At 43.8% G+C, this 13,428-nt stretch overlaps 1 protein-coding gene across 1 annotated transcript; it reads right to left on the reverse strand.

Annotated features, from left to right (window-relative positions):
* Positions 1 to 462: 462 nt before the first annotated feature.
* LOC121986788 lies at positions 463 to 1,260 on the reverse strand. The gene has a single exon (XM_042540727.1). It carries the CDS (start codon positions 1,258 to 1,260, stop codon positions 463 to 465), a length of 798 nt encoding a protein of 265 aa, XP_042396661.1.
* Positions 1,261 to 13,428: the final 12,168 nt, after the last annotated feature.

Genomic DNA, 13,428 nt, shown 5'->3' on the forward strand with positions numbered 1-13,428 from the left:
TTCTTTTGTTTTTTCTTTTCCTTGTGATTTGATTGTTCTTTTTGGTTAACCTAAATTTATTTTAGGAAATTAAATATTAGATTTCTATAAAAGGTTTTGTCTAGTCGGTGGTGGTTGCTCCCATATCCAAGAAGGCCGTGTGCCTCGCCACGTCAGTACTGGGAACCAATTATGGAAATTAATATTTAATGGAATTAATAACTTAAGGTGATTTGGGTCGAACGTGTTAAGTTCCGCAGGAGATCCAAGTCAAAACCTAAAAGAACAAATATATTAAGTTTTGGATCAAACGTGTTAAGTTCCGCAGGCGAGTCAAAATTTAATTTAAAAGAACACATGGTAGCTAGGAAAAGGTTCAGACCTTTGTACAAAATTTTTGTACAGTGGAACCTCTAGGCTTTCCGAGTAGCAACCAACACTTCCTACTTGTCCCGCCGAGTTGCATCTTTCTTCTATCATTCTCTAGACCTGAGGAGCCAACTCTGGGGGTGGCAGGCCCAACTCAGCAGCACGACAGGAGTCTCTAGCGAATTGCACACAATCGTTGGTGGCATGTGTGTGCGACCAGTGGTAAGTACAATAACGCGGTCCCCAAGGCCTAGGTCGGGGGATCTGGACTGCAGCGACACGCGGGCTCGACCGAATGTCCTGACCGGGATGGAAGGTAGGTCGGGCTTCCCAGCCACGCGGGAGAGGTTGAGCAGGCGGTTGAGGTGCTCTTCTTTCCGGTATGTTAGTAGAGGGAGGCGGTTTGTCTGCCTTCCTTCGTGTCGCCTGCGCTTCCTGCACGTTGATGTAGCTAGCTGCCTTCTCCAGCATCTCATCGAAATTCCTTACAGGATTTCTGATGAGGTCTCTAAAGAACTCTCCCTCGGTCAACCCATGGGAAAAGGCGCTCATAAGTATTTCAGATGTGCCCGAGAGAACGTCCTGGGCCACTTGATTAAAACGCTTGATATAACTTCTCAGCGGCTCGGCAGATCCTTGCTTGAGAGCGAACAAGCAGTGGTCAGTTTTTTGATACTTTCTGCTGCTTGCGAAATGGCGTAGGAACGTAATCTTGAAATCTGAGAAGCAGGTGATGGACCCATGCGGCAGTCCATCGAACCACTTTTGGGCAGAGCCCGATAGAGTGTTCAAGAACACTCGACACTTAACGACATCACTGTATTGATGTAGCAGAGCCACATTTCTAAACTTATGGAGGTGGTCCTCAAGGTCCTTACTGCCATCATATTCCCTGATAGGGGGGGGCGGCATCCTTTGGGTAGCCTTTCCTCCAATATTTTGGAAGAGAATGACACTTTTTATTTTGGCTCCATACGACGCTCTTCGCGGAGGATGGTAGCCTTCCCCTTCTTTGAATCTTTAGGCAACGAACTTTCAGCCACAGAAACTTGGGGTTTCTCCTTGTGGCTATAGTATCCAGGCTCTGGTTGATAGTAACCCTGGCCCGACTCCCTGTAGAAAGTGGGAGGAAACTCCATAGGCTGTTTTCTCTTAGAGCCTCGATCCGAGGCGTGAGTCGGTTCTTTAGAAGCCTCAGGTAACTTTCACGGTCGAGAGACAGTAGTTTGTTGCTTTTTAGAAGCTGCTCTCTTCTTAGCCTCTTTGAAGAGCTCATACTCTCCCGCGATCATGGTTACGTTGATTCTGCCCGAGTCTTCCATCGTCACATTCTGGAACAGGTCGGGAAGATTTCCACAGACAAATCCAAATTTGATCCCGTCCGAAAGCTGAGTCGAATAGAGGCGGGCCGCGTTGTCGCTGGTGTTGACGGAAAGTCGTTGCGAAGCCGGGTCAATCTGGCACCTGCCGGAAGGGCTTACATGTGCGGATGACAGGGGGTGATGATGCAGATGATGACGCGAAGGCCCTGCGCACACTCAGACAAGCCGCCTATGCGTTAGAGACCAAGAACCAGTGAAAAAGTCCCCGGGTCAGGCCCTCCGACGCTCGAGTCAAGTACTTTTCCCCCAGAATCACAGTGAAAAGGACGAAAAGTAAAGGATGAGAATGAAATGACGAATGAGCGTACCTGCGTAAGGGACAAAGCTTCCCTTTCATACTGTAATGGGTGCTTCTGGAGTCTGACGGGTGTCAAAGAATGTCAGATGTCAGACTTTGTCTGGCGGTGAATTACACGTAGTGTCCTCCTATAGGTCTAGGAAGGAATCAACGGATGGTGAGCACCAAACCGTTAGCATATTCTCTGACAGACAGTGATTATTCCTTGACAGGTTGTTACGATTCCCTGGTTTTCTTGTCGTGTAGTGTATGCGTGTCCCGATCTGTTAACGCTGGACTGGGTCCCTATGCTTGCCGGCCTCGCTCTGTGGGGTGTAGACCTATATTTCCTAACCTGCGTTTGCCGCTTCACAAATCTAGATCTGTACATCCAGCCCTGTCCTGCGTATCCTGACTTGTGAACTCCTGACCTGCCTTACCTTGTATCTTGACCTGTATGTCTTGGTTTGGTTCCGCTTATCCTGCGTCCCGACCTGTACGTCTCCTTCCGATTTCGTCTGTCCCGACCTGTACGCCTTAGCCCGATCTCGTTTGTCCCGACCTGTACGCCTTAGCCTGATTCAGTCTGTTCTGACCTGCACGCCTTGACCCAGGTGTCCTGTGCCGCAAGGCTATAAGTCATGATCTATGTCCTTGGTTTGCACATCCCGACCTATACGCTTTGATCCATGTATACTGTGCCGCAAGGCTATAAGCCCTGACCTGTATCCTTGGTTTGCACATCCAGACCTATACGCTTTGATCCATGTATACCGTGCTGCAAGGCTATAAGCCCTGACCTGTATCCTTGGTTTGCACGTCTCGACCTGTACGCTTTGTATGACTCTCCTGCTCCGCCAGTCTATAAATCTTGCCCTGTAATCCTTGGTTTGCACATCTCGACCTGTACGCTTTGTATGACTATCCTGCTCTGCTAGTCTATAAATCCTACCCTATAATCCTTGGTTTGCATATCCCGATCTGTACGCTTTGATCCATGTATACTGTGCCGCAAGGCTATAAGCCCTTACCTGTATCCTTGGTTTGCACATCCCGACCTGTACGCTTTGTATAACTATCCTGCTCCACCAGTCTATAAATCCTGCCCTGTAATCCTTGGTTTGCATATCCCGACCTGCACGCTTTGTATGACTATCCTGCTCCATCAGTCTATAAATCCGGCCCTATAATCCTTGGCTTCTGAGTTCCTACTTGACATGTAGGCCCAACTCCGGAATGCCACTTGGGCCCGACCAAGACCGTCCTGTAACCTGTCCCTTTGAACGCCATGTGAGCTGAACTTTTGACCTCCACGTAGGCCGGACTCCTGACCACCACGTAGGCTTGACTTCTAACTACCACGCGAGCTTGACTTTTGACTGCCTCGTGGGCTTGACTTCTGACCTCCCCGAGGACTTGACTTCCGACCACATCCGCTGTTCGACCCCACTATCATGCACCATATCAGTGTCGATCCAACTTAGATCTATTTTGAAAATCTAAGTTGAGATCGTGACTAGATTCTGGTCTCGAGGAGACAAAATATAATTATTACTCTGTTTTTTTTTTGTTAACTTTTGTTTTGTAGAGTAGTATAATATTTATTTCCTCGGACTAATCTTTTTCTTGCAGGAAAAAGCTTTTGTTGAGAAAAGGGGTTCGAGCGCCCTGAGTTAGTCCAGGCGCCCGGAATGCAAAAGTTTATCTCGTCACAACGTGGAGCGCGCTGATTGGCTAGGCCGACGTCACTGTCTAGGCGCCCGGAAGGGATCCGGGTGCTTGGAGCCACCTATATAAAAAGGCCTCCACCTGGAGCAAAAAGATACAACTTCCTTCTATGATTGCTCTGTTGCACACTGTTCCTGCGACGCTGCGAAGCTCCTCCAGCAATTTGTGACTCAATTTCTTTTTCCTTGTTGTCGGTATATTTTTCATAATTCTTGTACTAAATCGTGTAATACTTTTATGAATTATTAGTAATTGCCCAATGAAAACACTCTCACGTGTGGGCCTTGGAGTAAGAGTCGACGAAGACTCCGAAGCAAGTAAAATTGGTTTTGTTAGCGTTGTGTTTATTTTTCTGTTTCCGCTGCTTACTCAATAGCGAATTTTTGATGATCGCTATTTAACCCCCCATCTCTAGTGAACTTTACGATCGAACACAAAGAATACAAGTACATTAAAACTAATTAAAAAGCACATGTAAGCAATTTTTATATGACTTAATTTTAAACTTACCAAGTCAAAGGCATGCTCCATGATAGAACAAGATCCAACATAATGCTTTGTGGATCCGGTGCTTAGCCCAGCAGACTCTGAATTATGATTGTCTCGAGCAATCGATGCATTATCCTGACAATGCTAGGCAACCCAAATGACTCTCTAAGACTGTCAAACTGTATCAAGTACCTCAGATGATTTAGTGCTCCTCTACCTCCACTTGTACAATATGTCTCTATATAGTTTAGAGTACTAGGTATTCTATTTTTTTTTTTAAATTCGGCCCTGTGGTCCTCCTCCCAAACATACCGCTTTTGCAATAATAAATTTTGAGAATTACTATCATGTTAATCTTTAATTCCAAAATATATTTTATATTCAAAATACTTACCAAAAATTCACCGTAATAAAAGTTCTTCATGTCCTAGTCTACAAACCGTCATGTAGTTACTGTTGGGATCTTAGATGGCTAGAGGGGGGTGAATAGCCTCTTAAAAAAAAACTTAGACAGAGATTTCTACACAAAAACTAGTTAGCACAGCGGAAGTGGAAAACTAAAACGAAGGAAGAAAAACACATACACAGCAGACACAAAGATATACGAGGTTCGGGGATAACTTGCCCCTACTCCTCGGCGTGTCCGTAAGGTGGACGACTCCTTGATCTTCGATAGATCGCACCCCGGATAACTTCCGGCTAAAGATGTCTCCTTCTCGGTGGAGCAACCTCTCAACAGAGTCTCAAGAAAGATCTAAATTAAAGCACGAGACTTACAGAAACTCGGTGGCAAAGGAGAATAGAAGTGCTTACAACCACGCGAGGATCAATAGCAGAAAATAGAGAGTTTCTCACCCGAGAGCTCAAGAACTTCGCACAACGAGACTTTTTTTAAGCTTTCTTCGTTGTATTGTTCTTGTTCCTCTCGCTTTTACCGCTTCTCAAATTTGATCTCTCGTCACAGATCTGGTCAAATCAGCAAATCGCCGCATCCAATCCTCTTCCTCCTTACCGGTTCTCCGAACTCACACCAATGATATCACAGTCATCATCGCGTCTTCTAAGCTCGAACCAATCTCCAGGAGTCAAGCAGATCGCAGCCAATCGCAATCGAAACCCAGTGAACGTTGATGCCTCAAATGCATCTGCAAAAGCACACAGTGTAAAGAGCACTTGTCTTCTTCTCTTAATGAAGCTCAATTTGAATTCAACCATGAGAATGTGACCTGCAACCTGCAAGCTCAAAAGACTCACAGCAGATGGTTAAAACAGATGGTGAAGACAAATACGGCAATCGGAAAAAGTACATGCACGAAATAGTGCTGAAATCAGAGTTTCTGATTCGAAATCAGAAACTCCCGATCGGTCCGCGGACCGATCAGAGCTGGTTCGTGTCACTGATCGGTCAGCTGAGCAATCCAGGCGCGAACAGAGAGTTGGCGTCGTTTATGGATCGGTCGGCCGACCGATCCAGCGGCGAACAGTGGGCTCAGAAACTCACTGATCGGTCTGCCGACCGATCAGTGAGCCACTATGATCAATTCCTGATCGGTCGGCAGACCGATCAGGTGTCAAGGTTTCACTGGATCGGTCTGCTGACCGATCCAGCTTCTCGACTCAGTCCGGGTCGAGCCCTCTCTGACCTAGTCCGGAAAAATGAGCTCCCTAGCCCTTTCCGACTTTATCTCGTCCTAGAGAACGAGCTACCGAACCCTCTCTGACTCCGCATGCCAAGTTTCCTTCTTGGACTTTTCAACACCAGATGTCCGATCACCCTTGATCCATCTGGATTTTCCCTTGCCCGGCTTCACTCACCAGGACTTGCACCTAGCTTCACTCACTAGGGTTTTCACCTGGCTTCACTCACCAGGACTTTCCAACTGCTTCAATCAGGTCAACCTAGTCAACCTGGATTAGTAATTAATCTGAGTTAATTATCTGATACAAACTTAAATCAGTGTCAACAGCAAAACAACATCCAGGTCAGACTGTATCAACAATCTCCCCCTTTTTGTTGTTTGACAACACGATTTAAGTTTAGATCGAAATGCTCATATACCCATAATTTTAGGGAAATCAGGATCCTCCCCTAAGACGGATACACCACCAAGTCAAGGACGGGAATCAAGATCCTTCCCGTTATCCTCTCCCCTAAAATCAAGCTTTCATACATTTCTAAACTTAGGTATCCTCTCCCCCTTTGTCAAACACCGAAAAGGTGCAAATGAGGTGACAAAAATTCAAAAGGCTCCCCCTTAACCCATACTGCCTTCTCTTAACTGACCTAGAATTCCCTCTAAGGTCACAATATGACAATAAGAAAGACATAAGATACAATCAAATCATGGCATAGGAACAGCATATTAAAAACCGATAGAAAATGAAGCATAATAAAGAGCAAGCAAATATAAAACTGAGTAGCATAAATACATGAGTAGCATCAGAAGTGCAAACATCCAGGTCCGACATAAAAACTAACAAATAACATCCAAAATACAGACAGTCAACAAACAAACTGTATCAATCAATATCCTCACACTGAGGAACATCACCACCATCGGCAGGAGGGGTGAAATCCTGAGGCGGCACGCTGGAGGATGGATAGCCTGGGTAAGACTGCGAAGGCGGGTAGCGTGCCATCCATCCGAGTAGCAACTGTTGTGTCACCACCTGATGACTGCGCATATCATCGAAGCACTGGTCAATCTGCCCGCGCAGGTCATCGTAGCGCTGGTCTATCCGAATGCGAAGTCCATCGAACTCAGCAGCCACCATCTCCTCGTGTCTATCAAAACGACTCTCCAGCTCGGCGATCTGCCAGCGCAGGTCAGGATCGGCCTCTCCATCGTCAGCAGCAGGAGGAGCAACCTGTCGTCGAGGTAACTCACCTAGTGCCCTCCCATCCTTCCACCTAACTGTCCCATCCTGTCCTAAGATCCCAGACTTGGAAAATGCACGTTTCCCAAGTCGACAATCCTGCCTAACCATCTTTACTATCCTCCCCTTAGAGACATCAATACCCAGGGTCTCAAGCCAGTCAGTAATTATATGCCCAAAAGGCATATAGATGGTGTAACCGCTTGGCTCGCTATGGGATATGATAGAAGTATAGACACTCGACATGACATCAAAGTCAAGACGCCTACGCAACCCGTAAAGCATCAGACAATGATACGGTCGAATCTCTGCCAATGGTTTAGAGGTGATAGGTAGAAGACAGTTTGTGACAATTTTGAAAAGAATGTAATCAGGAGCAGAAAGGCCAAGGGCTGCAAATGTAGGAAAGTCGACATCTAACTCATCTAATCCATCCGGTCTCGGATGTCCAAAGAAGTACTCATAAATCGAGTCAGATGAGACATCAAGAGGATGAGGCACGGGTTCAGGCAAAGAAGGATAGAATGAGAACACCGTCCCCGAACACAAACGACAGCCTAAATAATCAAAGAAGGCAATTAAGCTGAAATCAACGTTTTGCTTAGCCACTCTTGATCTATAACTACCATCAATAGTCTGATGAAGGTTGTTATAGAATTCAGAAACTAGGTCAAAGTTGATATCTCTCTCTAAATATACCAAGGAATCAAGTTTATAGTACGCTATGGTCTCCGTAATTGCTGGACAAAACTCATTCATGTATTTTTGATCGACTGATCTACATGGGAGCAATTTGAAGGTCCTTTCCTTAAAGGATTGTTCAAACTGTTGGTTGGGAAATCTTCCCGAACTGGATGGTTGAGGTCGGGAACTAGCAGCAGGAGCTTTGGATTTATCTTTGGACTTGGAAGTACCCTCACCTACTGGTTTCTTTCTAATGGGACACAATGGGAAAAAGAAGAGCACAGGAGCCACCCGAAACACAAAGCCACAGATATGTGAGAAATGAAGTCGAAATGCCAAAGTTCTAGAGAAATAGGAGTTACCTTGGTGCCATTGAACTCTCGGCTAGAGCTTCGGAGGGCTAGAACTGGACTAGTGTTCCGGCGTGCAAAGAGAAGAGAAAGGGTGAGCTGGTGGGAAGAGTCGGCTAGGGTTTCCCGTGAATGAGGAAAATAAGGGATCGGGAGGTTTTAAGGGTTTAGATGGGTGTACAGTGAAGAAATGATCGGACGGTTGTCCGATCAGAAGGTATCAGAAGCCTCCTGATCGGTCCCTGGACCGATCCAGATCATCTGATCGGTCCACGGACCGATCAGGAGACGATCAGTACTCACCGATCGGTCCCTTGACCGATCAGCAAGATTCCTGATCGGTCGGTAGACCGATCGAGATTGATCGATGGCTTTTCGCCGAATTGATCTGATCGGTCTCCGGACCGATCAGGGAACTCTCGATCGGTCTGAGACCGATCAGAAAGAGATCAGTAGCGCGTGCCAGGCTGGCTTGATCGGTCCGTAGACCGATCAGTGTCTGATTTCTCCCGTAATTTCAGTAACTGAAAGTAGTAATTTCAGTAACTTGTGTTCGATAATTCGTGGGAGTTTCTCTAGGAAAACTCCCAAGTTCAGCACCTAGAACATGGAGGATCTACAAGCATAGCTCTTACCTAAAAGTTATGGTCTGAACATGTTTATAGCTCTAAAGTTTCAGATTCTCATCAAACAAAACCTCACACTAACTCCAAACATATGGAGTTCTGTCTTCTTGGTCCTTAAGAGTTCAAAACATATTTTTGCTAAACTCGTCTCTATGATCAGGTTCAAGTTTGTCAAAATATAGACAACTTGTCCTAATTTGCAATCAAGGCATGAAAGCTGAAATTCTTGATTCTTGTTATGTTTAGTTTCAAGTTTGTCAAAATATATCCAAGTTATTATTATTTCCTTTAATAACCTATCGTTTTATCAATCAAAAGTCATGACATGAACCAAACAACAATACCAATCAACACATCAACCATGATTAGAAACTTTCTAGGCAGAAGTCCAACCAAGATTCCTTGGTTGGAATATATGAGTAAGATCTAGGAACCAATTACACATGAATTATGTAATGGTGTTCCCCATACTCAATTAATGTCTCTTCAACCTAATTATTCAAGAGATGCATGATACATTTTGAATAATTTGGTTGTTCCTAGCATCTCACCCCATTTCTAGCAAACAAAAATATTTTGTTAAACCTTATAGTTTGTGTGAGATGTTCCCAAGTTGCCCAAAATCATTCCCAATTTCTTTTGTCATTTTAATTTGTCCTTATTGATCATGATGAAGTCCTAAGGACCTAAGGAGCCAAACACATCCCCAACTCCCTCCTTAAATGACTAAATTCATTTTCCGGAAGGGGTTTGGTGAAAATGTCGGCTAGGTTTGACTTTGACTCCACATATGTGAGCACAATGTCACCCCTAGCTACGTGATCTCTAATGAAGTGATGACGCACTTCAATGTGCTTGGTCCTTGAATGATGAACTGGATTTTTAGTTAGGTTGATCGTGCTAATGTTGTCACATAGCACTTGTACACCCTTATAAGAAAGTCCATAATCCTCTAGGGTGTGTATCATCCACAACAACTGTGATACACTCTCTCCCATGGCAATATATTCGGCCTCGGTCGTGGAGAGAGCAACACAATGTTGCTTCCGACTTGACCAACTAACTAATGATGAACCTAAGAATTGGAAACCCCCACTAGTGCTTTTCCGATCCAATTTGCACCCAGCATAATCGAAATCGGTATAGCCTATCAAGTCAAAAGACTCTGTACGAGGGTACCATAGACCTACTCGAATTGTGCCCTTAAGGTATCTCAATATTCTCTTAACTGCAATTAAATGAGATTCCTTGGCACAGACTTGATACCTAGCGCACATGCCCACAGCAAAGAGTATGTCCGGTCGACTAGCTGTGAGATATAGAAGACTACCAATCATGCTTCTATATTGCGTTAGATCAATTGGTTTCCCACTCTCATCATTGTCAAGGCGAGTGTTTGTCGCCATTGGAGTGGACACTTCCTTAGAGTCACTCATATTGAATTTTCTAAGCATCTCTTGAGTGTATTTCGTCTGATGGACATAAATGCCATCTCGAGTTTGTTTGATTTCAAGTCCAAGGAAGAATGTCAATTCTCCTACTAGACTCATCTCAAACTCACTTTCCATGTGAGAAATAAATTCATTCAAATAGCCCTTGTTATTTGAGCCACAAATTATGTCATCGACATATACTTGGGCTACAAAAATATTTTCACCATCTCTACGCAGAAATAGTGTTGGGTCTATTTGGCCTCTCACAAAACCCTTTTCTAGTAAATATGTTGACAACCTTTCGTACCAAGCTCGTGGTGCTTGTTTAAGCCCATAAAGTGCTTTCTTGAGCTTGTACACGTGGTTTGGAGCTTCGGTATTCACAAACCCCGGTGGTTGTTCAACATAGACTTCTTCTTTAATAAAACCATTTAAGAAGGCAGATTTAACATCCATTTGATAGAGTTTGAAACCTCTATGTGCAGCAAAAGCTAGCATCAAACGAATGGACTCTAATCGTGCCACGGGAGCATAAGTCTCATCATAATCGAGACCTTCGACTTGACTATAGCCCTTGGCTACAAGTCTTGCCTTGTTTCTTACAACTTCTCCCTTTTGATTTAACTTATTTTTGAAGACCCATTTAGTTCCAATAATGGTGGTCTTTTTCGGTCTAGGAACCAAGTCCCACACTTGGCTCCTTTCAAATTGACCTAATTCGTCTTGCATAGCTATGATCCAATCAGGATCGCGCAATGCCTCATCAACTAATTTTGGTTCAATCTTTGAAATCAATGCGACTTCATTAGACTCATTTCTGAAGAATGATCTAGTCCTAACCCCTTGTTGGATGTCTCCCACAATTTGGTCTTGGGGATGACTAGTGGCTATCCTAGATTGTCTTGGTGTTGGTGGTGCCTCATGAATGGTCTCACTCAGCACAGGCGAGGACTCAATATCAGGCAAAGGATCAAATTGAGTTCTTTGTTGCCTTTGCTCATCAACATCAGAGTCAACTTCGACTCGTTCTTCATTTTGATCATTCAAACTTAGATTTCTAAGTCCAAATTGAATTTCTCCTACATCCCTTGGTTGATCATTTAAGTTAGGGATTTCTTCAAAGGCTACATCAGAGGACTCTTCAATCAATTTGGTCCTATTGTTGTAGACTCGATAGGCTTTGCTGGTAAGAGAATACCCGACCAGTATCCCTTGATCAGCCTTAGCCGTGAACTTCCCAAGATGGTCCTTGGTGTTCAAAATAAACACCTTACAACCAAACACCCTAAGATGTTTAATTGTAGGTGGTTTCCCAAACCAAAGTTCATGGGGAGTCTTTCCTAAAAACCTATGTATTAAAACTCGATTTTGCACATAGCAAGCTGTATTCACAGCTTCAGCCCATAAGTAGCTCGGTAGTGAGTACTCATTGAGCATGCTTCGTGCAGCCTCTTGTAAGACTCGGTTCTTTCTCTCCACAACCCCATTTTGCTGTGGGGTCCTTGGAGTAGAGAACTCATGCCTATATCCCTTTCTTGACAAAACTATAAAAACCTATGATTTTGAAATTCCCCACCATGATCACTTCTAATGGTTTTAATTGTTGTCGATTTTTCATTTTCAGTTCTTCTACAAAAGGAAATAAAAATATCTATAGTTTGGTCCTTATGTTTCAAAAAGAAAGTCCATGTGTATCTAGTAAAATCATCAACGATTACCAAGCAATATCTACTTCCATTCAATGATATTACACTACTGCAATCAAATAGGTCCATGTGCAATAAATCTAAAGCAGTAGATGTACTTACAATGCTTTTACCTTTATGAACACCTTTTGTTTGCTTACCCTTTTGACATGCATCACATAGTTTGGTCTTGTGGTACTTGATGCTGGGTAAGTCTCGCACTAATCCTTGGTTGGCCAACTTCCGGATGTTCTTCATGTTTACATGTGCCAACCTTCTATGCCATAGCCAAGACTCTTCTTCTTTCGACATGAAACACTTAATCAAAGCATTAGTAGCACTTTTAAACGATACTTGATAAATATTATCAACCCTTGTGCCTACTAGTACCGTGTCAAGTGTGTCAATGTGTTTAACCAAACACTGACTTGAATGAAATTCAATTGTGTAACCCGTATCACACAATTGACTGACACTTAGGAGATTAAAAGTCATCCCCTTGACTAGAAGGACATTCTTGATATGGAGACATTCGGATATATGAATGTCTCCAACTCCTACAACCTTAAGACTACCATTGTTACCAAATCACACATTACCTCTATTTTTGTTTTGAATGGTAGAAAATAGTGACTTGTCCCCGGTCATGTGCTTGGAGCATCCACTATCAACAAACCAAGTTGATAGACGCTCCCCCTTTACCAATGCCTACAAGACACGAAAGATAGATGTTTTAGGTACCCAAATCTTGGGACCTAATGCATCTACAATGAAAGACTTAGGCACCCATGCCTTTGTTACCTTCTTCCTAGTCTCATGAACCCTAGAAACATGCGATCTATGAAATTGGGTTCTTGACACTAAAGAAATAAAACTAGACTCCTTAGGTTGGTATCCTAATCCAGCCTTGTTGTAGACCGCCCTTTGGGCATTTAGAATCATGTCTAATGTCTTGGAGCTAGTTGAGAATTTCTCAAGCATTTTCTTGAGTTTCTCAACCTCACCCTTCAAGGCTTTGTTTTCATCTTCAAGGAGCTCTAGATGTAGGTCATCAACCTCATCTTCCCTAAGAGCTCTCAAGTTCTCTACTTCTTCTTTTAATGATTTATTTTCTGTTTTTGATTTTTTAAGCAAGGTAGACAAATGTGTAATAGTCTTATAGCATTTTTCTAAGTGAGAAGAGGTTACCTCTTCATCATCCGAAGATGATGAAGCCGCTGATGTGCTTGAGTCATCACTCTCGGATTCGGACTCCTCCCTTGCCATGAGTGCCAATTGCCGAGTACTCTTCTCCTTCTTCTCTTCCTCCTCCGATGAGCTTGAGGAGGATTCATCCCAAGTGGCCTTGAGAGCTTTCTTCTTCTTGGCTCTTTCCTCCTTCTTTTTGGCCCATTCCTCCTTCTTGAGTTTTGGACACTCACTCCGGTAGTGGCCTTTCTTGCTACACTCATAACATGTAACATTAGTCTTATCGATATTTTGATCATTAGATTTACCTTTTCCTTTATATCTCCTGCTTCTTCTCATGATCCTCCTCACAAAATTTGCC

The sequence above is a fragment of the Zingiber officinale genome, chromosome 5B (genome assembly GCF_018446385.1).
Source record: "Zingiber officinale cultivar Zhangliang chromosome 5B, Zo_v1.1, whole genome shotgun sequence".
Taxonomy (NCBI): Eukaryota; Viridiplantae; Streptophyta; class Magnoliopsida; order Zingiberales; family Zingiberaceae; genus Zingiber; species Zingiber officinale.